At 41.8% G+C, this 27,290-nt stretch overlaps 1 protein-coding gene across 1 annotated transcript; it reads left to right on the top strand.

Moving 5' to 3' along the window:
- Positions 1–1,714: 1,714 nt before the first annotated feature.
- LOC126161704 (glutathione S-transferase 1-1-like) lies at positions 1,715–26,859 on the top strand. Its single transcript, XM_049917729.1, has 6 exons — positions 1,715–1,847; positions 10,115–10,267; positions 12,934–12,992; positions 22,288–22,426; positions 26,102–26,263; positions 26,619–26,859. The coding sequence occupies exons 2-6, from the start codon at positions 10,124–10,126 to the stop codon at positions 26,787–26,789; spliced, it is 675 nt and encodes a 224-aa protein (XP_049773686.1). The 5' UTR covers positions 1,715–1,847; positions 10,115–10,123; the 3' UTR covers positions 26,790–26,859.
- The last annotated feature ends 431 nt before the right edge of the window (positions 26,860–27,290 follow it).

The following is a 27,290-nucleotide window of genomic DNA, read 5'->3' as shown; positions in this document are numbered from 1 at the left end:
TCCGCGAGAAACAACTCAGTATGAACGTGACTCTCCTAAGGTGAACTTTTTCTGTGCCATTTCAGCCAATAAAGTTTTTGGTCCATTTTTCTTCGAAGGTGCTACTGTAACTGGACTACAGTATCTGCAGATGTTAGAGAATTGGCTGTTCCCTCAGCTCGAACAAGAAGCACAACAATTCATATTTCAGCAGGATGGAGCGCCACCACATTGGCACTTATCTGTCCGTAACTACCTGAACGTCAACTACCCGAGGCGATGGATCGGCCGCCAGGCAGCCCTTGACAGAGCACTTCATCACTGGCCTCCAAGAAGCCCTGATCTTACCCCCTGCGATTTTTTCTTATGGGGGTATGTTAAGGATATGGTGTTTTGGCCACCTCTCTCAGCCACCATTGATGATTTGAAACGAGAAATAACAGCAGCTATCCAAACTGTTACGCCTGATATGCTACAGAGAGTGTGGAACGAGTTGGAGTATCGGGTTGATATTGCTCGAGTGTCTGGAGGGGGCCATATTGAACATCTCTGAACTTGTTTTTGAGTGAAAAAAAACTTTTTTAAATACTCTTTGTAATGATGTATAACAGGAGGTTATATTATGTTTCTTTCATTAAATACACATTTTTAAAGTTGTGGTATTCTTTTTGACTCACCCTGTATATTACAGCCCACGATGTATGACTCTCTACAAGATTGTCATGCACAGAGGCAATCTTCCCGCGCTTAAAACGAAAATGGGACGGGAGGAAACTTAATACGAAGTACTTCGGTAACTTCTCTCTGCCATGTACGTAACAGATTCACTAATCGGAACACAAGCAAGTGGCACATCCACAACGGTTACCTATATGTGATTAAACCTCTAAAAAATTTTGAGCGCACGTTTCCCCTATAGAATAAATATCGAATACATGATCTGTACAATTAAGGTGGCATGAAGAAGCTATATTTTTCACGATGCCCTTATGAACCACATCAAAAATTTATTTATCGTTTTACAACAGAAGCGTCTTTTGCAACATCAGTTGCATTTTTACTGTGATCTCCCGAGAGTGGACATGCTGAATACGACATTTCACCAAGAAAATATAAATTATCTAACTATTTAGAGACGTCAAGTTCGTGTTCGTTGTTTATTTCTGCTAAAATTATTACTGGCTTATGTTATAGTGTGTGAATTTTTTTATTCCCATTTTACCTCTTTTCTCTGTCATTCAATGAAATGCACAGTATAAGAGATATTAAGAGTAGTATATATGTGCCCAGAGTGACTAGGGCAATAACAAAACGCATGAGAGATTGAACCCATGATGTTTTGCAGTTGTTGCGATCTGAGTAGCGCAGGGTCCTTGGGGCTGGAAAGAATAGTCGCCGATTTTCCTACAATTTTCATTGTTTGGAAATTGATATTACGGAAAAAAATTAGCGTATAAGAGCCGTTTACGTTAAGAAAGTAGATCACGAAAATAATTCGTTTTGTTTATTTTACTAAAAACATATTTTGTAACTTCAAAGCAATCCAGCGGTATGTACCATCAAAATGACTATTCGAAGAGAGCCCAATTTTTGTAACGAATAAACTGCAAATCACAAACAACGATAAAAACTGGCGTGTTCATAGGCATTGCCCACTTCTGCTCGTATACTGGGAGAGCCTGCTGATCATCAAGTGAGAGCTTCATAATGCACAGTGGCATGAGGCAGCATGTAGAATGATGCTGCAGGCACATCACAAGTTTGACCCCAGCACCAGATAAGGAGACTCGTCTGTCTTATAAATACGAGCTTTCGTGTGCGCAAGTCAGAACAGTTGCAGTCACTGTGTTACGCTGTACACCGAGGAGGTAAGTCCGTCTAGATATCAGTTTCATTCAGCGCTTATTAATCCTGCCTTCTAGTTTTCACGAAGGCAATTCCTTTTATACTGACTAGAGCAACCGTTCCGTCGAAACATCATTCCTTTTTTTATTTATTGATTCATTTGCTGTACATGATACCGCAGTCGGAATCGCTTCAGTGGTAATGCTCCGCCTCCCTGTTGCCGGAATATTGCGAAGTAACTAACCAATGGGTCAATAGTGTCTGTTTCGGAAAGGTTAAGAGCATTATCGACTAGCGTAAATTTCCACGGCAAACAACGCCCTCTTTTGGATCTACTGAACTAACAGTAGACACTAGGGACTACGCGTCGTCATAAATACTTCGGAACAGGTTTATTTCAGGCGTATGTATTTCATTGAACAGTTGTTAAAAGGAGTTTTCTTATCCGGAGGGATCTAAGATTCAGAAACGTAATTTCTCTACGTGTAGAGCTGCAATTCATATTTAAATACGAGGTTCCATCGAACCACCTTCAAACTATTTCTCTACTGTTCCACTGTCGAATAGCGCGGGAAAACGAACACTTAAGTCTTCCCATGACAGCTCTGATTTCCCTTACTTTATTATGATGGTCACGGCAAAAGCAGTAATACTAGAGATGAAGGCGGACAAGCGTAATGTAGGCAATGTTCGCAATGTTCTACAAATAAAGGGCAGTCAACTGTTCGTCTTCTTCTCAGAATTTTCTATGTGATAGTTCCAATTTAAGCTGTCCATATTTCTAATCCCTAAGAATTCAATTGAATTAATAGCCTTTAGATTTGTGTGGTCTATCGTGTAACCGAAATTTAACGTATTCCTTTTCATATTCATGTGGATGACCTCACACTTTTCATTATTTAGAGTCAATTGCCATTTTTCACGTCACACAGATGTCTAAATCATTTTGCTGTTGGTTTTGATTTTCTGCTCATCAACTGAAACAATCTAAACGGGCTGTTCAGATTATCAAATAAATCGTTTGTGTAGGAACAGCTGCTGTCCTGTAACATTTGCTGCAGGAAAGCCAGATATAATTTCTATTTTACTCGATGGCTGTCCGACAGTTACTGCAAACTTGATCCATCTTACAGGTACATCACGAATCGAGTCATATGACGGAGACGATACTCCATAGGCACAAAATTTGATGAGGAGCCACTTGTAAGGAACGTTGTCATAAGCCTTCTGGCAACTAAAACTATGGAATCAGCTTGGTATTCCCTGTCGATAGCACGCATTACTCCGCGTGAATAAAGAACTATTTCTATTTCTCAGCAACAGTATTTTCAGAATCCTTGTTCACTATGTGTCAACACATCGATTTTCTTTGAAGTAATTCATAATATTGGAACGCTGTGTGTTTCAAAACCCTACTGAAAATTGTCTCCAGTGGTGCGGGTCCATAATTCAGCGGATTACTCCTATTTCCTTTCTTGGATACTGGTGTAACCTGTACAACTTTCGTTATTCTGGTACACATCTATCTTCAGGTGAGCAGTTGCATATGACTGCTAAGTATGGAGTTAGTAAATCAACATGGTTTGAAAGTAACGTAATTAATGTACAGGGCTATTACAAATGATTGAAGCGATTTCATAAATTCACTGTAGCTCCATTCATTGACATATGATCACGACACATTACAGATACGTAGAAAAACTCATAAAGTTTTGTTCGGCTGAAACCGCACATCAAGTTTCTGCCGCCAGAGCACTTGAGAGCGTAGTGAGACAAAATGGCGACAGGAGCCGAGAAAGCATATGTCGTGCTTGAAATGCACTCACATCAGTCAGTCATAACAGTGCAACGACACTTCAGGACGAAGTTCAACAAAGATCAACCAACTGATAACTCCATTCGGCGATGGTATGCGCAGTTTAAAGCTTCTGGATGCCTCTGTAAGGGGAAATCAACGGGTCGGCCTGCAGTGAGCGAAGAAACGGTTGAGCGCGTGCGGCGAAGTTTCATGCGTAGCCCGCAGAAGTCGACGAATAAAGAAAGCATGGAACTAAACGTACCACCGGATGGTGCTCCACCGCACTTCCATCATGATGTTCGGCATTTCTTAAACAGGAGATTGGAAAACCGATGGATCGGTCGTGGTGGAGATCATGATCAGCAATTCATGTCATGGCCTCCACGCTCTCCCGACTTAACCCCATGCGATTTCTTTCTGTGGGGTTATGTGAAAGAGTCAGTGTTTAAACCACCTCTACCAAGAAACGTGCCAGAACTGCGAGCTCGCATCAACGATGCTTTCGAACTCATTGGTGGGGACATGCTGCGCCGAGTGTGGGAGGAACTTATTTATCGGCTTGATGTCTGCCGAATCACTAAAGGGGCACATATCGAACATTTGTGAATGCCTAAAAAAACTTTTTGAGTTTTTGTATGTATGTGCAAAGCATTGTGAAAATATCTCAAATAATAAAGTTATTGTAGAGCTGTGAAATCGCTTCAATCATTTGTAATAACCCTGTATAATCTTGACTAGAAATGGATTAATTTGCTTCGCTGCATTGACAATATCTACTTCTACGTTGCTCATACTGGCAGCTGTTCTTCATTAGAATTCTAGAATAGCCTTGGAGAGTAGCTTATCTATTGATGATGTCTCATGCTGAAAGTCGTTAACTCCATTGCGAAAGCTCCTGCGTTGTTGTTGCACACATGTTTTTCATAGGAGTATTTACCTTGCTCACATTTTGTAAACTTGTTTCTAACTTTTTGGCACTCGCGGAATATTTATGTCCACTTCTAGTTATTTCCTATGGAATATGGAATAAAGAGATTTAGTTTTAATATGGTTTTGTTTACATATCTGCCTTTTAAGCATTAATACACTTATGACATTTTTCTTTCTTGTGTTTGACTTTCGAAACGGGGAACATTTCTGGCAGTGATTCGGTTTCCACCCTCCTGTTTGTTGAGCAATTTAAAAATATCTGTGCGCAAAGACAACCCTTGACCGATTCTTAGATTCCGGAGAGCAGGCAACTCTTTCGTAATCCTTCTTCCGAGTGGCGCTATTCTACTGCTCTAACACTACTTGCAGGCATGCGGAATCTGAGGAATGTCGGAGGGTTTGTCTGCCCACAGGCGCCTGGGAAACGGTCAAGAGTAGTATATCTAGATGTTTATTTTTATAGGGCTCAACAAATTCACGCAGGTAGCAACAAGGATGATACCAACCTGGGGTCTTAGAGCGAACCTTTGCAATTTTATTCACGTATGTGTCAGTGTCCACTTCCCCCTCCTCCGACCACCCATTCGTCGTTCCATACCCCATAACAGAGCAAAAATTGCAGTAGCTCTGCACCCCAAATGGGGCATATCACATCAATGTGATTGCAGTCAAGGATTTCATTAGAGGGGGTCGAATCGTCTGGGGAGTGTCAGCAGTTAAAAGGTAGCCAAGTACGTCGTTCTGTTTTACACCGCATTGCAGATTGTCGTTTTCGACCGTGAAATGTGTGCAAATGAATGCCCTGAGGGAAGGGGTGGTTTCATTGCGCGATTTATGCCATCTCCTGAGGCCTCTTCGTGTCGATTCTAAACGGTGGTATGTCTGAAATGTTTTCCTCGGCCACTCGAAAGGAAACCGTCTGAATTTAAAGCTGGGCGTGTGACTTCTATCGCACAGGCGTCAGGAGATGGGGTGAGATGTCGGTAACGCTAGTGGGTTACGACCTTCACATCGTGTAACATGCCCACGGTGGCGTTGAGCAGAACTCTGGCAAAATTTGGCGCCAGCATGACATAATTAACGCACCTTACATCACAAATAACTTCTGAACTCTGGTCTTTTTTCGCATCTATCGACACCTAGCTGTTTGAATAATCGCCATGTACCCTGTGACATGGCAGGATGCCATGCGTTTCCACCATTACAGAGGAAGGCTGTAGGTACCTTGGAGTCAAATTTAAAACTTCTGCGTCACAATAGGGTAAAACGTATAAGGTTTCAAAAAATTATCCTTTAATTCTCTTCCGCGGTACAGAACACTTTACTGCACAAGCTCTTGACATAGTCACACCGTCTTAAGCTCTTGAGAGATTCTACCATTGTACTTCAATATGATACACACACTGCCACGAAATGAGTCACATTTCTATGTTTTTTCCTAAAGAATAGGCATAACATATCCAATAACCTGATGAGAGTAACAGAAACCTTAAACAGTTCGCGAGTCAACTTTCACTCCTGTATTTCGTCAGCAAAATATCCCTCGTGCGATGAATACATAATGAAAATACTATCACCATCTTCGCCTCTTCTGTTATCAGAGAGGTCTACCAAGCCTCTGAAATTGGTCTATCTCACTAACAAAATTTGATTACGGCGAAAGGCAATCATAGGTTACAAAATGACGCGTGCGGTAACGAAGTAGCCTAACAACTTGTGCTTCCATCTGGGGGGAAACGAAGTTTCGCTATCACCTGAAGAAAACATCTTCATTTTAGAAATATAGTTGTTCTGTGACGGTATGCATTACAGGTATCTTATCTCTGAAGAATGACGTTCTGTTACCTTGTGGTCTAGAACTGAAGATCTTGAAGTTCTTGTACCTAAAATTCTAACTATATATACACAAAATCTTCCAGTTAGCTAGGTAAATCGTAAACTCATCACATATCGTTGATGCTATAGTTCACCCACAGCGGCAGCAGAAAGAAGTCCATAACCTTCGTTCGATTACATAATTGAAGATAACCCTGTGACACTGTAGCAGCTGCCCAGTGACTCTTGACAGAGGAAATGCTCTTAGCACATTTGTTTTCTTTCTTCAGTCGTGAACGTGACAGTGGCTTGAACTTTATCGCTGGAAAACAAGGCAGCACTATAATACTGCATCAGGGAGATGGAAATTGAAAGTGAATGTGAAAGAAATGCCACATCATGAAAACCATTTTGTCGAACTCTGGAGAAATTTTTCAGATACTTAAACTAGAAATAAGGACGAGGAACGCACGTCTATGATACACATTCCACAAATCTTCGTTTTGCTTATGTCATGTCCTCTAGTTCAAATCAACGTCAAAAGCAAACTGATTAAAACTGGGCTGAAGTTCAGTTATGGAAATACATACGTAATTTTCCATCAACACAGAGGAAAGAAAATAGTACAAACTAACATGAAAGTCAATGAACTTGTTCATGAGTCCTTGTCTTTATTGCAGTTGAAGTCGACCGGGTTGATACGAAAACGAATAAAAAGACGAGTAGAAATAGCCACAAGTGCTTGAGTGTGCAGATCTCAGGTAGTAATTTTGAGATGTATTTTGCGAACTACTTGGAGCGACGGGAGTACAAACACATGAAACAGCTACCAGACCAGAGGGGAAAATGTGATTGTGGTTCCAAAGGAACGAAATGGCGTCTGGTACCGCATATAGTTAGGTGAAAGGACTACAAATGGAAGTTCCTTTCCAGATTCACTCAAATAAGAAATGATTTAGACAATGACGTAAGAAATGTGATTAGATGACAAAAAAACTGTGAGTACAATAGATGGGAAAGGCCGAATGTCTCGAGGTCTCTTCGTGGAGAAGCGTGAAGAAGGCTTTTACCCAGCGGTAAAAGTAAAATTGCTGCTGCCGATGATTTTGAAATTCGCACACTAATGCAACAGGATATGTAGCCACAACTGTTTTGAAATGTGTGCGTAAATTCGAGGGAGAAAAAGAAGCTTCATATTTCATTTCACTGCTGTTCTATTCGTTATCTTACATTCATTATTAATTGAGCTGGGTTGCTTCAAAGAGTTCCTTTTGTTCCATCCGTTTTTGCATGGAGCTTTAGTTCAGTGAGGCAAAGTCAACAGGCTATTTCGAAGTTGCGACAATACCAAAATCAATGGGAAAGGGGAATGGCTTTTTCTAGTTGTGCTACTATCACCCTGAGATCAAGTACAGACATGGATGCTTCCGATTTATCACAGCCTTTAATTAGCAAGATCTCAATGTAGAAAACAGTGGTTACTAGTTGCAACCGCTCAAATGGTAATCAAGTTAGAGTACAAACATGCAGTGTCTACATCAAGAAAACAGGCAAGACACATGTCATTTCAGTATTCATTCCTTAAAAAAATGTTAAGACAGAAATGACCAAGTGTCTTGCTTATTTTCTTGCTGTAGACAGCGCATACTTATATCCTGATCTGAAACTAGTGAGCACTGTTTCTACGTTAAGATCTACGGCATTCAAGTTTACCGAACGTTCTCTCCATATCGAGTATGTCAGGTAGTAATACAGAATTGATCGTATCATGCATTTCAATTGCTACTTCATAGTGACGGCTCCACTGAATTGTTAATGTCATCCTACACGGAGTCGTTCCGATGCTCACAGAGCACTTGTTGAATATGGTGGAGACTGCAGTTAACTTGATTCACTATAGCGAGAAAATGGAACTTCTGGTACCTACGTGAATTCATGGACACATGCAAACACTTTTATAATTCTTCATGGCAGTTAAAGGTTGGAAAACGAGTCACTGCCTTTTTAATCGATCTACGAGATGCATGGACAGCTAAACAGAAGACGCAGATATACTTTCTACTACTACACTATGTGATCAAAAGTATCTGGACACCACCAAAAACGTAAGTTTTTCATATTAGATGCATTGTGCTGCCACCTACTTCCAGGTACTCCATATCAGCGACCTCAGTAGTCATTAGACATTGTGAGAGGGCAGAATGGGGCACTCCGCGGAACTCACGGACTTCGAACGAGGTCAGGTCATTCGGTATCACTTGTGTCATACGTCTGTATGCGAGATTTGCACACTCTTAAATATCCATAGGTCCACTGGTTCCGATTAGGCAGTGAAATGGAAATGTGAAGGGACACGTACTGCACAAAAGCGTACGGGTCGACCTCGTCTCTTGACTGACAGATACCGCTGACAGTTGAAGAGGGTCGTAATGTGTAAGAGGCAGACATCTATCCAGACCATCACACGGGAATTCCAAACTGCATCAGGATCTACTGCCAGTACTATGACAGTTAGGCGGGAGGAGAGAAAACTGGGATTTCATGGTCGAGCGGCTGCTCATAAGCGACACATCACGCCGGTAAGTGCCAAACGACGGCTCGTTTCGTGTAAGGAGGGTAAACATTGGACGATTGAACAGTGGAAAAATGTTGTGTGGAGTGGCGGATCACGGTACACAATGTACCACACCAATACAACCCTTTTCACGCAAAATAGATAAGCTGTGAAAATGATCTTCCTGACAACTCATTTGTGTCTGTACTAGCTGCTGTTCTCGAAATGTTCTAAATTTAGTGCCTGATCTCAAAGTAGACCACTTTAAAAATCAAGTATCACATCACTGCAACTTTCTGAACGCAAAGTAGCTACGTCTTTAAGAAATCAACTTTTTTAACACATCATTTACGTAGCTAGCAGCAGCTGTTCCTAAAATGTTTCAGTTTTCCCTCATATCTATAATTAAGTTTTTTTATTATCCTGATTGCTTTCAAGCAATTAAATCTTTTTAGAACAATTAGATCCCACGATGGTCAGTCTATACCCCTTTTGTCCTTTTCTCACTCTTCGACTGGCTCAGCTGTTTCGGACCAAAAGCCGTATTATAATTTACCGTCAGAACACAAAGTTTTACTTTATTACACTGATTATCTTCAATATATTAATTTTTTTTTTCAAAACTAGACCTCACGCTGGTCGATTTCATAGCATGTTTGTTCATTTCCCACTCTGCGTTTGACTGTTTAAATTCGGACTGAATCACTTGTGTAATTTCTCTCCGCTCAGTCAACTGGCCAAACAGAAGAACAGCCCCTCAGATCTTTGCACTACCATAGGCTTTTCTTTTGGTTTTGTGAAACTGATCTATGATTCACAAAACCAGAGGGAGAAACACATCCTCATAGTTCCACTTCCACATCTACACTTGGCAAGCCACTTTATTACGTGTGGCAGGCCTTCTGGGAACAATGTCACTTCCCTGATTCACTGTTCCATTGGCGAATGGAGTATGGAAAGAATAACTATCGATATGCCTTATGAACGGAAGTTTAGTCGATTTTCCCATCATGCGAGATGTCTGTTGGAAGCGTAGTACGTTGCTTGATTCTTCTTCGAACGACGCCCCGCCATTTCTATATGTGCCATTTTCAAATCCGTGTGATTTTGGAAATTAGCTGTGTTGTAAGTTTCTTTCGTAGAACTATTGGGTATTCTTTACAAGCCGAATTTATATGTTTATTTAATTGCAGGTAACTACAATGGCGCCCATAATCCTGTATAATTTCGATCCGAGTCCGCCATGTTTCCTGGTGCGAGTCATAGCTGACATACTCGGAGTGGAGCTCAAGAAAATTCCAATAAAAGACATCACCAAAGAGATGGCTGCTCCTGAGATGACAAAGGTAACGTAAGCGTACCAACTTCACCAACCCTTAATTATTCCATTGACAACGTCTGAGATATTACCTGTTCATTAAACAACTGTGTGTAATGACACAAAAGACAATAAACAATAGAATTCGAGACAGCAATCAGTAACAGTATTCTATATGAAGTGTGGCTGTGTTTTACGAACGATACTGCGTGACTACTCTTTTCTTGCATGTAAATAATCCTATAGTCCTATAAATTCATACTGCAGGACACACCAACTGTTCAGAGCTAGTTATGAAGTGAAACATACCAAAAAATAGGACTTATATTCACAGTAAGTGAAAGTAATGAAACATTTAATGGTTGTGAAACTGATGAAAATTTCGTATATGTAAGTGAATTAGTTAATTTCAATGGATGACTGCGTAGCACAGGATAATTTAGGGTCATACTTATGTTGATGATAAGGTATCTTATACTGAGTAATTAAATGAAGTAATGTTCAGAAATGAATATTAATTTTACATTTCATAGCGATAACTGAAGCTGATAGAAACTGTTGCAAGTGACGTTAGTAAATTCCAATGCGTCATTAGTATTAAATATATTGAAATATCCGACGCACACTTATTCATGTATCGTCTTCCATGCGATCCGAAAGTAACTCCATAAATTGTATTTTACGAACACTTATGGCGTCAACGATCTAGTTCGTTCCACGTTGCAATGTGTGGAGAGAAATTTCTTCCAGTTACGATATTTCCTAAGAAACGTTCCTTTATACACCCATTTGGTTTCCCAGCCACTACGAAGAATTTGAGTTAGCTCTGAAAGATCTAAGTCGAAACAAGATCACAGGCGCGGACGATATTTCGTCAGTATTACTGATAGCCTTGGGAGAGCCAGACATGGCACATCTGGTGAGCAAGATGTATGAGACTGGCGAAATACCCTCAGACTTGAAGAAGAATGTAATAATTCTAATTCTTGAGAAAGCAGCTGCTGACAGGTATAAAAATTATCGAACTGTCATTTAATAAATCACAGCTGCAAAATACGAACACTAATTCTTTATAGAAGAATAGAAAAACTGGTAGAAGGCGACCTCGGGAAAGATCAGTTTGGATTCCGGAAAAATTTAGGAACACGCGAGGCGTAGTGACCCCCTCCCCCCCCCCCCCCACTTTATCTTAGAAGATGGTTTAAGGAGGACCAATCTATATTTATATCATTTGTAGACTTAGAGAAAGCTGGAATACTCTCTTTGCATTTATGAGGGTAGCAGGAGAAAAATACAGGGAGTGAAAGGCTATTTACAACTTGTACAGAAACCAGACTGCATTTACAAGACTCGAGGGGCATGAAAGGGAAGCATTGGTTGAGAAGTGACTGAGACAGTGTTGTAGCCTATCCCTGTTCAATGTGTATATTGAACAAGCAGGAAAGTTCAGGAGATGAAATAAAAACTTCAAGGTTTGCCAGTGATATCGTAATTCCATCAGACGCAGGAAAAGACTTGGAAGAGCAGTTGAACGGAATGGACAATGTCTTGAAAGGAGGATATAAAATGTTCGTCAACAAAAGCAAAACAAGGATAATGGCATGTAGTGGAATAAATAAAGTGATGGTAAGGGAATTATATCAGCAGACACTTCAAGTTGTAAATAAGTTTTGCTATTTGGGCAGCAAAATAACTGATGATGGAAGAAGCAGAGGGGATGTAAAATGTGCCTGGTAATTCCAGACAATCATTTCTGAAGAAGAGAAATTGTTTACATCAAATATAGATTTAAGTGTGAGGAAGACTTTTCTGAACGTATTTTTGCCTCGAGTATAGCCATGTATGGACAGTTTAGACAAGAAGAGAATAGAAGCTTTCGAAATGTGGTGCTACAGAAGAACGCTGAAGATTTGATGGGTAAATCACATAGCAAATGAGGAGATACTGAATAGAACTGGGGAGACAAGAAATTTGTGGCACAGCTTGGCCTAAACAAGGGATCGTTAGACACGACACATTATGAGACATAAAGGGATTACCAATTTGGTACTGGAGGGAAGTGTGTGGGTTAAAAGCAGTAGAAGGTGACCAAGAGATGAATACAGTAAGGACATTCAGAAGGATGTGGGTTGCAGTCGTTATTCTTAAATGGAGAGGCTCGCACAAGATAGAGTAGAATGAAGAGCTGCATAAAACCAGTCTGTCGACTGAAGACCACAACAAGAACAACAACAACGTACTATTGCACCATACACCGAATGCACACTTGCAAGTTCTTGTAACACGTAACGCGGCATTTTCGACAACCAGTCATGAACTATGAACAGTAGTAAACTTCATCTCGGACATTGTTTCTCAGGTTAGTGTCATCAACGTCCATGGAACTGGAATTTGTGTGTAATGCAACGCAGACAGTTTACAGACAGATACTTGACTCACAGTAGTCTTCGAAAACGTAGTACCACCTGAAATATTAATGTCCGCCTGTTGATTCTTTATCTCTGAACACCCAGTTTAAGATTCCCTACTGTCTGTATAATTTCAATCTTAACTATTCGAGACACACTGTATGTAATGTTCGTTGCAGTTTTGGTGTCTTCTTCGATATTTAAAACTTTTCATAGAGTCAGATACGAAACCTCTGTACAGTATGTTGGTCCAGATGCATAAGGCCATTATTGTTTATTATTTCAGAAAAATCCGCAGCGTACGGTTCCAACGGTGGATGACAACGGGTTGTACCTTGCAGAAAGGTCAGTACAGAGTACTTCAAAAACCAATTTACTCTTTCAGTAATAAGTTGATACAGTATTATCAGTAGCAAAATGGATGTTTAAGCCGTATCTGTAAAGTACGCCTATGAGTTTAACTTGGCACTGTTGTAACTACTACTGGCTGTCTGGTGTTTGTTATTAAGTGTTTCTATTTCACATTAAGAACTTGTGTTTGTACATCGAACTCTTTACATTGTTCTGCTGTAGAAACTGCAACTATGTAAATATCTACATCTACAGCATACTGCACAAGCCACCTAACGGTGTATGGCAAAAGGTAGTTTCGGTACCAATATTTCGTCGTTCCAGCCCCGTTCCACTCGCGAATAGTGCGTGGGAAGAATGATTGTCTGCAAGCTTCTGTATTGGCTCTAACTTCTCTAATTCTCTCCTCGTGGTCAATACGCGAGATGTATGTGGGGGGGGGGGGGGGGGGGAGGAACATGTTGTCCGTCGCCTCCTGAAAAGTGATCTCCCGAAATTTAAATAGTAAATCTCTCCGTGATGCACAACGCCTCTCTTGTAACGTCTGCCAGTGGAGTTTGTTTAGCATCTCCGTGACGCTCTCCCGCCAGCCAAACGATCCCGTCGCTCTTCGTTGGATATTCTCTATCTCCTCTATGAGTCCTACCTAATAGGGGCCTCAGATAGACGGAGAGTACTCAAGAATCGGGCGAACAAGAGCCTTACAAGCCACTTATTTCGTGGATGAGTTACATTTCCTTAAGATTCTTCCGATGAATCTGAGTCTGGTGTTTGCTTCTCCCATTATCTGTTTTATGTGGTCATTCCATTTACGGTCGCTCTGGATAGTTACGCTTAGATATTTTACGGCAGACACTGTCTCCAGCTGTTTGTCATCAATGGTGTAGCTCTACAGTAGTGGATATCTTTTCCTATGTACGCTCAATATGTTACATTTATTTACGTTCAGGGTCAACTGCCAGAGCCTGCACCAATCATCAGTTCTCTGCAGGTCGTTCTGCGAATTCTTAATAAGTTCTGGCGTTGCTACTTTCGTATAGACAACTGCATCACGTGCGAATAGCCTTAAAGAGCATCCGGCGCTTTCTACTAGATCATTTATATATATTGTAAACAGCAGCGATCCTCCCTGTGGTACTCTGGATATTACCTTCACGTCTGTCGATTTTGTCTCGTTAAGAGCGAGGTGCCGAGTTCTATCTGCAAGAAAGTCTTGAATCCAATCGCAAGTCTGCTCCGATACTCCGTAAACTCGTATTTTTTTAATTAAACAGCAATGCAGGACGTTGTCAAATGGCTTACTAAAATCAAGGAACACGGCATCAACGTGAGCGCCGTTGTCCACTGCGCTGTGGGTTTCATGGAGGAACAGAGCGAGTTGAGTTTCGCGGGATCTCTGTTTGCGGAATCCATCTTGGTTTTCATAGAGGATATGTTCACTTTCCAAAAACGTCATAATTCTTGAGCATAAAACATGTTCGATAATTCTACAACAGACAAAAACATAAGTCTATGATTGTGTGGATCTGTCTTACGGCCTTTCTTAAAAACGGAAGTGATCTCCCTTTTTTTCCATTCGTTAAGTACCTTTCGTTGCTCAAGCGACCTACGATAAATCACTGCTAGAAGGGGTCAGATAAATCACTGCTAGAAGGGGTCAAAGTTCTTTCGCATAATCTTGATAGTCTTATAGGTATCTCATCTGGTCCTGAAGCCTTTCCACTACTAAGCGATTGCAGCTGCTTTTCAATTCCGCCATCGATTATCTCAATATATGTCATTTAGACGTTCGTACGACAGTTGAAAGGAGGGACTATTGTTGGCTGTATGGTCTCTGCTGCCCATAGCCAAACTAAACAACTAAAAGAAGGTGCTACTACAATCAGTTGTGAGTCTCATCATACAACCAAGAAAATAAAAAATACAGTACATATACCGTTATACGCGTAAAAATGTAATCTTTACCGCACGTAGAAAAACCTGTTGATATCTTCCAACGAACGCTCGTTTGTTATCGATCGAAACAGTGCTATAATTTGGTTGTGCTGGCCAGTGAAATGCGATACAGACAGTTCTGCACTGCGTCCGTAACGCTTGCCCGGCGTACTTGGGTTGAAATGGTAGTAAAGTACTATGATTCCACGCGGAGCATAAACGTCTCGATGCCGAAGTTAGGCAAAAGGATATGTGGACCCACAGGTGGTCTGCTTATTGCCATCGTTAGATTGCCAAGGCAACATAATGATCCCGGTTAGGGTTAAGCACGGTGCGGGTGTAACAGCCGAGGCCGTGCTTAGAATGCTGACCCGCCAGCAGCGCCTCTAACTAGACGTTCCGTCCCCCGGGGCTGGCAGGCTAAGTGCAACAGACAGGAACGTTCTATCAGACCGCGAACTCGTCCGCTCTCTAGCCCGTCTGAGCTGTCTGTGCGCTCTGCTTGCAATATTAACGCGTTACCTGTGCTGCAGCGGAACTTCCACCTGTCTTCAAGCATCCTAAAAACATGATTTTGACGTTGTGTAACTATGTCATTGCTTTTACATGTCAACGAACTGTTAGATTATCATGATAAACGACTCTACCCCACCAAAATTCAACACCTTTAATTGTAATTAGATTAAAATCAGCCGACCAGTTGCAAAGGACAAAGTAATCTTTACCTAGGTTTCGATAGGTTTAAACCTATCTTCTTCAGAAGTCAGCAGTATTACATTAACATGGAGTGATACGTCATTGCCATCGAAACCTAGGTAAAGATTACTTTATCCTTTGCAACTGGTCGGCTGTTTTTAATCTAATTACGTGGAACCGTTCCTGTTACGCAGCTATGTTTAAAATAACCTTTAATTGTGTCATCGTATCCTTGATTTGCACTGTTTCGAAGTTAAGATGGTTGGTTGGTTGTTTTTGGGGAAGGAGACCAGACAGCGAGGTCATCGGTCTCATCGGAGTAGGGAAGGGTGGGAAAGGAAATCGGCCGTGCCCTTTGAAAGGAACTATCCCGGCATTTGCCTGGAGCGATTTAGGGAAATCACGGAAAACCTAAATCAGGATGGCCGGACGCGGGATTGAACCGTCGTCCTCCCGAATGCGAGTCCAGTGTCTAACCACTGCGCCACCTCGCTCGGCTTGGAAGTTAAGAATCCACTCGGATAAAAGGCACTATATGATTCTTACAGCTGTCTCTTCGAATCGTAAAAGAAATACTTTTGTGGGTACTGTAAATGGTTCCAAGTTAAGAGGCAATATTTAAAGTTGTGTGTCTCATGATAGCCAATGCCTGAAAGACATCACGCACTCTACTTAATCTTTGCTGTGAATACAGGTTTATATGAAACTCAACTGCATGCGCCACGTGACAACCAGTGTCCGGACACCTATAGACATTAATATGGGCTCTGTCCACACTTTGCCTTTATGACCTCTGGAGACGTTCCAGTGACGTGTTTTAATGTCTATGGAGGAATGGTACCCCATTCTTCCTGAACAGCATAGACATGATGTTGGGTCTTGCCCAATCGTCTCGTAAAGGGTGCGTAAGGGATGCTGCGTTCTCGGAATGCTATCCGACAATTGAAGCAAAATGGCTCTAAGCAGCACAGGACTTAACATCTGAGGTCATCAGTCCCCTAGACTTAGAACTACTGAAACCTAACTAGCCTAAGGACATCACACACATCGATGCCCGAGGCAGGATTCGAGCCTGCGACCGTAGCAGCAACGCCGTCCCGGACTAAGCGCCTAGAACCGCTCGGCCACAGCGGCTGGCCAATTCAAGCAATTTTTTTTATTGTTATTTTAAACCTTACAAAAAGGTAGGCCGGCATCGACTTATCCACGTCACTCTTCGGCCACAGAAAAAAAACATACAAGAAACATGAAGACATAAAAATAGATGTACATGTAGGATAAAAAAAGGAGACAGATAAATGAAAAATAAATGAAGTCGTTCACGGAAGACACTGGTCGCACAGGAAAATTCAGGTCAGTGCACAAACGTAGACTGACGGTTGAACACGTGAACGTAGGAGCACTGACGAAGAAACACCGTTGCACTAAGAAGAAGAGAAACACTAACACAGTGATGGCGATCTTCGGCGCACTATAAACACGCTGTTGCACGAAAGAAAAGGGGGTGCTGCCACAGGTAAATACGGGAGGGTAGGTGGGGGAGGGGAAGGGGGAGAATGCCAGGTGGAGAGAAGATGGGAGGGAGATGGGTGAGGGTATGGGAAGGGTGGGTATGGAAGCGTAGGGAGGAGGGGAGGAGAGGGATTGAGGAGGGAGGAAGTGGGAGAGAGAGAAGGGAAAAAGGGTGCCCTGGAGGAAAAACACAGGAGGAGGAAGGGTAGGAGGCGTAGATGGAGGGGACGAGGGCATCATCCGGGAGGGGAGGTTGGCGGAAGCCACCTAGGGCAAGAGTATGGAGTGTGGTAAGATGGGGAGCAGGTAGGATGCAGGCGTACAGGCGCGGCAGCGGAAGGGGGTGGGAAAGGATGGGAGAGACAAGCGGGTGAGGGCTTCAAGCAAATGACATTAGTAGTTTTATATCTACACTCCTGGAAATGGAAAAAAAGAACACATTGACACCGGTGTGTCAGACCCACCATACTTGCTCCGGACACTGCGAGAGGGCTGTACAAGCAATGATCACACGCACGGCACAGCGGACACACCAGGAACCGCGGTGTTGGCCGTCGAATGGCGCTAGCTGCGCAGCATTTGTGCACCGCCGCCGTCAGTGTCAGCCAGTTTGCCGTGGCATACGGAGCTCCATCGCAGTCTTTAACACTGGTAGCATGCCGCGACAGCGTGGACGTGAACCGTATGTGCAGTTGACGGACTTTGAGCGAGGGCGTATAGTGGGCATGCGGGAGGCCGGGTGGACGTACCGCCGAATTGCTCAACACGTGGGGCGTGAGGTCTCCACAGTACATCGATGTTGTCGCCAGTGGTCGGCGGAAGGTGCACGTGCCCGTCGACCTGGGACCGGACCGCAGCGACGCACGGATGCACGCCAAGACCGTAGGATCCTACGCAGTGCCATAGGGGACCGCACCGCCACTTCCCAGCAAATTAGGGACACTGTTGCTCCTGGGGTATCGGCGAGGACCATTCGCAACCGTCTCCATGAAGCTGGGCTACGGTCCCGCACACCGTTAGGCCGTCTTCCGCTCACGCCCCAACATCGTGCAGCCCGCCTCCAGTGGTGTCGCGACAGGCGTGAATGGAGGGACGAATGGAGACGTGTCGTCTTCAGCGATGAGAGTCGCTTCTGCCTTGGTGCCAATGATGGTCGTATGCGTGTTTGGCGCCGTGCAGGTGAGCGCCACAATCAGGACTGCATACGACCGAGGCACACAGGGCCAACACCCGGCATCATGGTGTGGGGAGCGATCTCCTACAATGGCCGTACACCACTGGTGATCGTCGAGGGGACACTGAATAGTGCACGGTACATCTAAACCGTCATCGAACCCATCGTTCTACCATTCCTAGACCGGCAAGGGAACTTGCTGTTCCAACAAGACAATGCACGTCCGCATGTATCCCGTGCCACCCAACGTGCACTAGAAGGTGTAAGTCAACTACCCTGGCCAGCAAGATCTCCGGATCTGTCCCCCATTGAGCATGTTTGGCACTGGATGAAGCGTCGTCTCACGCGGTCTGCACGTCCAGCACGAACGCTGGTCCAACTGAGGCGCCAGGTGGAAATGGCATGGCAAGCCGTTCCACAGGACTACGTCCAGCATCTCTACGATCGTCTCCATGGGAGAATAGCAGCCTGCATTGCTGCGAAAGGTGGATATACACTGTACTAGTGCCGACATTGTGCATGCTCTGTTGCCTGTGTCTATGTGCCTGTGGTTCTGTCAGTGTGATCATGTGATGTATGTGACCCCAGGAATGTGTCAATAAAGTTTCCCCTTCCTGGGACAATGAATTCACGGTGTTCTTATTTCAATTTCCAGGAGTGTATAAAGCAGATTGACAATACTTTGTGTCCGAAGCGATGGGCTACATGTAACATAAATCAGAGACCTGGCTATATTCAATGTTCAAACAAGAAATGGATACGGATCACTGCAATCTCATATCGTAGCACTCTCTGCTAAGCCGTTTTAATACTAAGCGAATACTCTCCACTAATGTCCGTGCGAGGGTGGCAGGAGTGGCGCTTATATTCACTTCTTGCAGAGGTCGCTCCTGGCGAGGCGCTGTCCTTGTCAGCTGGCTATTGGCTGACGTTACCTCACCGCCTTCTCTGATCTCGTGTTCTTCCTCTACGTTCCGGCGCATGTGGTTACGCCAGAACACAGAGAAAGTAGTGATGTATTACGCTGGGGGTCTGTAGCGAAGTTGACGTTCTCACTCTACTCAAAGTTGTTCATTTGCGTTCATGCCGAAAGTTTGGAGGGCCAGTCCATTTCATGAATGTTATGGACCACAAACAATTGCCTCACAGATATTTCTGTAAGACAGAGAGCGTTGTCATGCTGACGCAAACGAGCATTGTCTCCGAACGGTTCATCTACTGTGCGCAGTGCACAATGCTGTAAGATGCTTTCATATCCTTCGGCATTTAGTGCAATAAGAGGACCCCACCCTAACCACTAAGAACACCCGCATGCATACCACCTTTTACGTACTTCACTGTTGGCACTAACTTATACTTGACGAGAGGTAGCGTTCTCCAAGCATTTGCCAAAGACAAACCTTTCCGTCGGATTATCGCCGGTTATAACGAAACGCAACACTACAGGTCACTCGTTTCTAATCACTCATCGTTCAGTGATCTCACTTTTTACACTGCCTCAAGCGTCGCGTAGCACTGGCTACAGAAATGTACCCTATTGTTCTTAACTCTCTAACCACAGTCATTGTGGAACTGGTACGACTTTGAAACTCACGAATGGCTCCTTCGCGGATTGTGTATGAATTTTCAAAACCGCTTAACGGTTGTTGTCCATCAGTACAGGGGGTCTGCCTGGTCTTGGTTTAGTTGCGGTTTTTCGTGTTTCCGCTTCACAGGTACAGCACTCGGGCAGCTTTCAAAGGTTTGAAGAGTCGCTGAATGATTTTTTACGTAGTTAAAATCCAGCAATTACTTACAAGTCACTGAGGTCTCCTGACCGAATGTAGTAGTAGTAGTTTCATTTATTCCTAGATCTCTTTTGCAAGAACACAGGGCATGTCTTGCTGTTACAATATAAGAGCAATAACAGGAAACTTTTAGATTAGGAAATGGGACATTTAAAGTAGAAAATGAGTTTTGCTCTTTGGGGAGCGAAATAACTGATGATTATTGTAGGCTGATTCTTACAGAGAAGAAGACAGCAAAAAAATGGTTCAAATGGCTCTGAGCACTATGGGACTTAACTCCTGAGGTCATCAGTCCCCTATAACTACTTAAACCTAACTAACCTAAGGACATCACACACATCCATTCCCGAGGCAGGATTTGAACCTACAACAGTAGCGGCCGCGCGGTTCCGGACTGAAGCGCCTAGAACCGCTCGGCCACCAAGGCCGGCTAGAAGACAACAACCAGCCACTATTAACACTGCTATTTATTTCAGTAAATAGCACAGTAACCGGTTTCGAAATGATAAGTCCATCATCAGACGGCTGTTCTCAAGATTTGCAAGATACACTTTACTACATAATCGTCAGTTTTCGATTTTTATTCTTCCACTAAGGCGAAATATTCTTGGTGTGTTGGTGCCATCGAAAATTCCGCGCGATTTTGTTGGGAATTTGCAGGATTGTATTTTTCAAATATTCCAAAATATATGCAGCACTTATATGATTTGCACATCACCATATTGTGCAAAGCACCACACACAGACATACCAAAAAGTATCTGCCACATGTGAAGTTGACACAAAGATTGCAGTTTTACAAATACAACGGCGCCAGAGTGTAAAATGTATCTTCCAAATCTTGTGAACAGCCGTCTGATGATGAACTTGTCAGTTCGAAAACCGGTTACGGCAATATTTACTTAAATAAATAGCAGTATTAATAGTGGCTTGTTGCTGTCTTCTTCTTTGTAAGAACCAACCTACATTAATTGTACACAGCCACGGTCTCACCATGTCAGTTTTGTACAAAATAGAATACCTGATGATAGTCGGATTAGAGAGGATATAAAATGTAGACTGCCAATAGCAAGAAAAGCGTTTCTGAAGAAGAGAAATTTGTTAACATCGAATATAGATTTAAGTGTCAGGAAATCTTTTCTGAAAGTATTTGTTTGAAGTGTAGCCATGTACGGAAGCGAAACATCGACGATAAATAGTTTGTACAAGAAGAGAATAGAAGCTTTCGAAATGTCGTGCTACAGAAGAATGCTGAAGATTAGATGGGTAGATCACGTAACTAACGAGGAGGTACTGAACAGAATTGGGGAGAAGAATAATTTGTGGCACAACTTGACTAGAAGAAGGGATCAATTGTTAGAACCCGCTCTGAGGCATTAAGGGATAACCAATTTAGTACTGGAGAGAAGCGTACAGAGTAAAAATCGTAGGAGGAGATCAAGAGATGAATATGCTAAGCAGATTCAGAAGTATCTAGGTTGCAGTAGTTGTTCACAGATGAAGAGGCTTGCCGAGGACAGAGTAGCTTGGAGAGCTGCATCAAACCAGTCTCTGGACTGAAGACCACAACAACAATAAGAAATTAATACACATACAGAGACATTTACAGACTTAAAGGTCTACAACGAGAAGAATGTGGCAGGTAGTCGGCCTTGGCCTAATGAGCAACCATTTGCCTGGAACATTTTAAGGAAACCACGGAAAAGCAACATCAGGATGGCCTCCCAAGTGATACCACAACACTCCCCACATCTATGTATACTGACAGGTCCCTCTTTCATGTAGTCAAAATATTGTTGTGCTACAGATTTACGATTAAAAAATAAAAAGAATTAAAAAATATGAATACTATAAAAGACATGAGGATGGTGCAGAAATATTCTTCTGCATCCTGCTTAAGGTGAACTTCTACCAGAAGTACAAACTTCATACGGTACTAAATGGAAAAGAATGCTTATTTGAATAAACGACCCGAAACGCATTTTTTTTTTCATTCAGATGACAGCAATATCACAGCAAGCGTCACACTCTACTAGGGTAGAGACGGTTACCCACCTGCTACAAGGGTTTGGCATGTAATGTTTTACTAACTAATAATTAGTAAAATTAACTAATAGTTCATATTTATTATTTTATACAGTTTCATAAGGCATCTCTGATAATTTACTAATTTATTTTTTTGTCAGTCGAGCCATCGCATCCTACCTCATATCGAAGTACGGGAAAAACGACTCTTTGTACCCAAAGGACGCGTCGAAGCGCGTGCTTGTTGACCAGAGGCTGTATTTTGATGCTGAACTGTACAAAGCATTTGAAGTTGTTTGGGTAAGCATAAAACATTCCTTTTACTAGTGATACTAAAGAATGTTCCAAACTTGAAATTTTAATTGTCATTGATCTGTGAACTGTACGTCAGGCAGTTTTCTTTAGTTTCCTTTCAGTAACTTTACATTAATCTTTGTACCGTTCCTATTGAAAAGTCTGCAACTGCACAAATACAAAAATTTGTTATTCTAAAAAAATTGTGTATATTTTAGTTACTAACAGCTTTTTTACTTAACAATAGCGTTTCAATGAGTCTTTGTGTGCTCAGTTCGGAAAGTTCTAATTTTCACGTTTTCAACTTAGATCTGCAATGTGTTCTGTCTTACAAGATGTATTCTGGTAATGATTTTTTTAATTCCTTTGGTTTGCCTTTATGTTAAAATATGTATTCATGATTGTTCTTTGATCCCTCTTTGTTTATTAAATAATTGTTAATGAGCCAATTTTAAGCTTCAACCTATTTTCATTGGAAAGAAAGAGAGGTAGAAAAGTAAAAGAAATGATAATAAAATAGCGAGTGCTCTTGCTGAAAAAATGTCGATTTGCTAGTGTGCTCACACCCCATATCACAACTCACTCAGCTAAATTTCCTCAGTCATTTACGCAGGAAATAAATTCTCTAAATGAGGCCGCGAGAGCCGGCCATGGTGGCCGTGCGGTTCTAGGCGCTCCAGTCCGGAGCCGCGCTGCTGCTACGGTCGCAGGTTCGAATCCTGCCTCGGGCATGGGTGTGTGCGATGTCCTTAGGTTAGTTAGGTTTAAGTAGTTCTAAGTTCTAGGGGACTGATGACCACAGCAGTTGAGTCCCATAGTGCTCAGAGCCATTTTTTTTGAGGCCGCGAGTATTGTGGATTTTTGTGTATAATGCCGCCTAGCTCGTTTAGCATGCTCGAAAGACTTTGTGTTACGATTTCTAAGTTTTGATCAGCAGCCGAAACAGTGTAAAGTACTAAAATGTGTTATGTGATCCTGACGTCTTTATTCGAAAAAGACAATTTCCTCAGTGCGTGAGTACTACTTAGAGTGTGATGGGAGATGCAAAACCTGTGATGCACTGGCTGAAGACAGATGCAGCCTGTGAGGCGTCAAACTTGCTCAGACGAGCAGTGGACGTTGGTATCTAATCCTTATGGGGAAAGTTACCCATGTAGTTAGTCATACAGGATTGCTCGTCTTCCACAGAAACAATTTCACAGTCGCTGCATGGAGTCGGACTGAATGCTGGCAAGGCAGTGCGATGTTTTAGCTGTCAGCCACTTTTGGGTCTGTCAGCGACAAAGGCAGGCAGGCAACCCACCGATCTATTTCTTGGTCATTACAGATGTTGCAACTGATGACTTCATCAGGAACATTCTTACAGGACTTCTGGAACAGTATTTGTCGATATTTTTAATAAGCTGTACATTCCTACTAATGATGCCTTGGTTGGCCCTATCGGTATAGACACCAAAGGAGGTGTCGCATGGTACTTCATTCCTGCAAGGAAGAATTTATATGGTCAACTATTTCAACTCCAGTGGTATCTGTTGGACTAAGAGAAGAGCCCTACAAATGTGTTTTCATGCTGACATCTAACTATACAATTAATACTGCTACAGTTAATACAGCTGTATCGTATAATCCATCCACCTGTAAGAAGAAATCTTGCATGCTTCAAGACGAAATTAATTTCATTCTTTATATTCGTTCATAAATCTCTGATGCCCTGAGCTACCGTGTTGTTTGAAAGTGAGACCTTATCTATTCCTTTTGCTGATTTCACCTAACATACAATGTAACATCTCCGTAGCTTAAGGTTCAATAAGATTTTCCGCAATGGAGTAGGCTTCAACAAGTTCAATTATCTGATAGCTGACTAAGTAGTCTTAGTTGCTTTCTTGTTAGCTGTTTTCGTGGTTTGAATCATGTACGTTTCTAATTTCTAAAGTTCGTCATGCCTTCGACTGCAGCATTCAGTATGTTTTTTTTTTCTTGATGTTCTCCATCAACAGACTCTAGATAGCAATCCACATAATCTTGAGCTATAGAGCTACTTACGGAAACTGTCCTGCATATAACACTGACGATTATCATTGTAGTTCTTGAATCAAAGGCAAAAAAGATTCCATCGTAGTTTCTAAATATTTTAGTAACTGCTCCGGATTGGTTACTTGTAGGATCACTAACATACCTAATCTTTTGAGGTGATTTTATTGGTATCACTCTTATTACTACCACAATTATCTTTTGCAAAAGAGCTAGTTATTGAGTCGAAACAGGAGGAGACAAGTTCGGCAGAAGAGCCCTTTAGAGTGTCTTTTTTAATCCACCTTCCCATCTTATGAAAAAAATATCGAGAACTATTTGAAGACAAGAAATACAGTGGTAGGTAGCTTATTTTGATAATATTATTAACAGCGGATAATAAAACTCTATTATTTTTATACAATTTTCTAAAAGGACAAAAGCAGTGGTGGGGGATAGAGGGTTTTCGAAATGTGACCTTCCTATCTTTTTTTGAAGTGTACAATGTTATGCTGTCTGGTCTCTGATGAATGATGTCTTATTAGCTGTCCAGGTCGCATTCGTAACGACTATACAAATTAGTATGTGAAACTGAGGGTTCGTTACAGTCTACTTTTAATTTCTCATCCAGTCAAGGACATAAAACACACACACACACACACACACACACACACACACACAAACCGAAACTGTCACTATCACACTCTGAATGAGGATAGCGGAAGTGAGACGGTATGTTATTTGCTGTGAACTGTTTCATATGATTTTTTTCTTAGGTCTTTGACGGTTAGTGAGAAGATCCTCTGCTGAGTTTCCGTTCTGGCTTTACTTCATTAAAACACACTAGGTTACTGGACGCCACCGAAATTGCAAAAGACGTGGTGATTTATTTTCATCCGAATTTTTGAACTTTTTATTTCTTTCCGAGTAACGTCATCAGTGGGGAATTCTGCATAACACTTTCATTTCTCTTGTTGTCAATTAAAATTTGACTTCTTTTACCAAAACAATATACAGTCGATGTAATTTAACTAGATTTATATGCTAATGCTGTTGCCATTGCGATGGAATTCTGATCATAGTCTAGTCTTAAAAACAGAACTGTGAACAAGACAAACCAGTGGTTTAAAAAAGCTCATTGTCAGTATATTGCTGCAACCTGACAAGCCGGCCGGAGTGGCCGAGCGGTTCTAGGCACTACAGTCTGGAACCACGCGACCGCTACGGTTGCAAGTTCGAATCCTGCCTCGGACATGGATGTGTGTGATGTCCTTAGGTTAGTTAGGTTTAAGTAGTTCTAAGTTCTAGGGGACTGATGACCTCAGATGTTAAGTCCCATAGTGCTCAGAGCTATTTGAACAATAATTTCGCAGAGTCGTTAATTTTTATCATTTTTACCTTCTGGAATGTTATGTAAAAAGGCACCTAATTCCACGGAACGCTTGATTAGTCTCCACGGAAACTAGGGTTCGGTGGAACAGTTTTCGAAACGCTGCAATATAGGGTGTATCGTGCACTCAGTTAAGATATCAGCTATAATTTATATATTTTGCTTCACCAAGTTCAGTTTATGAACATTCTAGCTTTTACTATGTTTTATAATAATTGCAACCCGCCACATACTCATTGCACCTAACGTACTGATTATAATGTTTCGTATGTTGCCTACAGGCTGGAGACTTTTTTGCCGGCTTTGTACCTAAGCACGATATGGACAGGTTGATCCTTGGACTAGAAACACTAAACAGGATGCTAGAGGACAAAGAATGGCTCGCACTGGACCACATCTCGCTTGCAGACTACGCCACAGCTGCGACCATGGCAGCATTCGAGGTAATGAAATGTTATCCTAGACTGTTCACTCCAGTATAATGTTGGGAAAAATATAGATGGGACGTCCAACTAACTGAATATTTTTTGCTTTTCTATCGCCAACTCCTTGAACCTATAATCTGACAGCTGTCATTTAGTCTTGATCACTAATAACATTCAAGTCCATAGTAACTACTCTAAACCATGCTAGTCCAAATTAAATGAATCGCTCGAATTTTTAATGACTAGTATATTCGTTATGCGTGTTGGTATATCAATATATGTCAATTCTGAAATCGAAAAGAACTAAGTGATAATAAATTTTTATACTTTAGCATAATTTTATAATAATAACAAACATTCGCATCTTTTTCAGCATATTCCACATCTTAAACTTGATCTGTCTAAGTATGGAAACATTTCACAATGGCTTCGTCGTGTTCAAAATTCTTTTCCAAGATATGCAGAATTGAAGAAAATATATAGTGATTCTGTGGTTGTCTTATTGGAAGAACAGAAGAAACAAAAACAAGCACAAAGAAAATGAAACAAACCGTGTATGAATTACTTTTAGACTAATATTTGGAATAAATATTTGTAATAAATATTCAAATAGATCAATATGTTTTCATTTCTTAAGAACGTGTTCTCCGAACCAATATATGCGGCGCAATATGCGCCGGTATTTTGCAAATACTTGAGATAATGTGAACGAAGACATTTTGCTATTCAGTGCAGTTCCTTCTCATTGAAACAGTCTGTGTTGGTAATGCAGTATACTTTAAGTATTGCAGAAAGGTCATCCTAGATTAAATTCTTTTTTGTATTCATCTTAGATTAATGATTCGGCAGAAAGACATTTCTTAATGGTAGGATTGGAAAAGAAAGTGCTATATTTGCTTTGTACTGAGGTGCTACAGTATAAGCGTACAATTAATTTAGCGGAAAAAAGTTAAAGTACAATTTTTATGGTCAGTTGCCATAATTTTTTGAAACTACTGAATATCATCGTTTCTCCGTAATCAATATGCTTTGTCCACTCTTTGGA

Source organism: Schistocerca cancellata, chromosome 2 (assembly GCF_023864275.1).
Source record: "Schistocerca cancellata isolate TAMUIC-IGC-003103 chromosome 2, iqSchCanc2.1, whole genome shotgun sequence".
NCBI lineage: Eukaryota > Metazoa > Arthropoda > Insecta > Orthoptera > Acrididae > Schistocerca > Schistocerca cancellata.
This window is presented reverse-complemented; position numbering and strand designations above follow the sequence as displayed.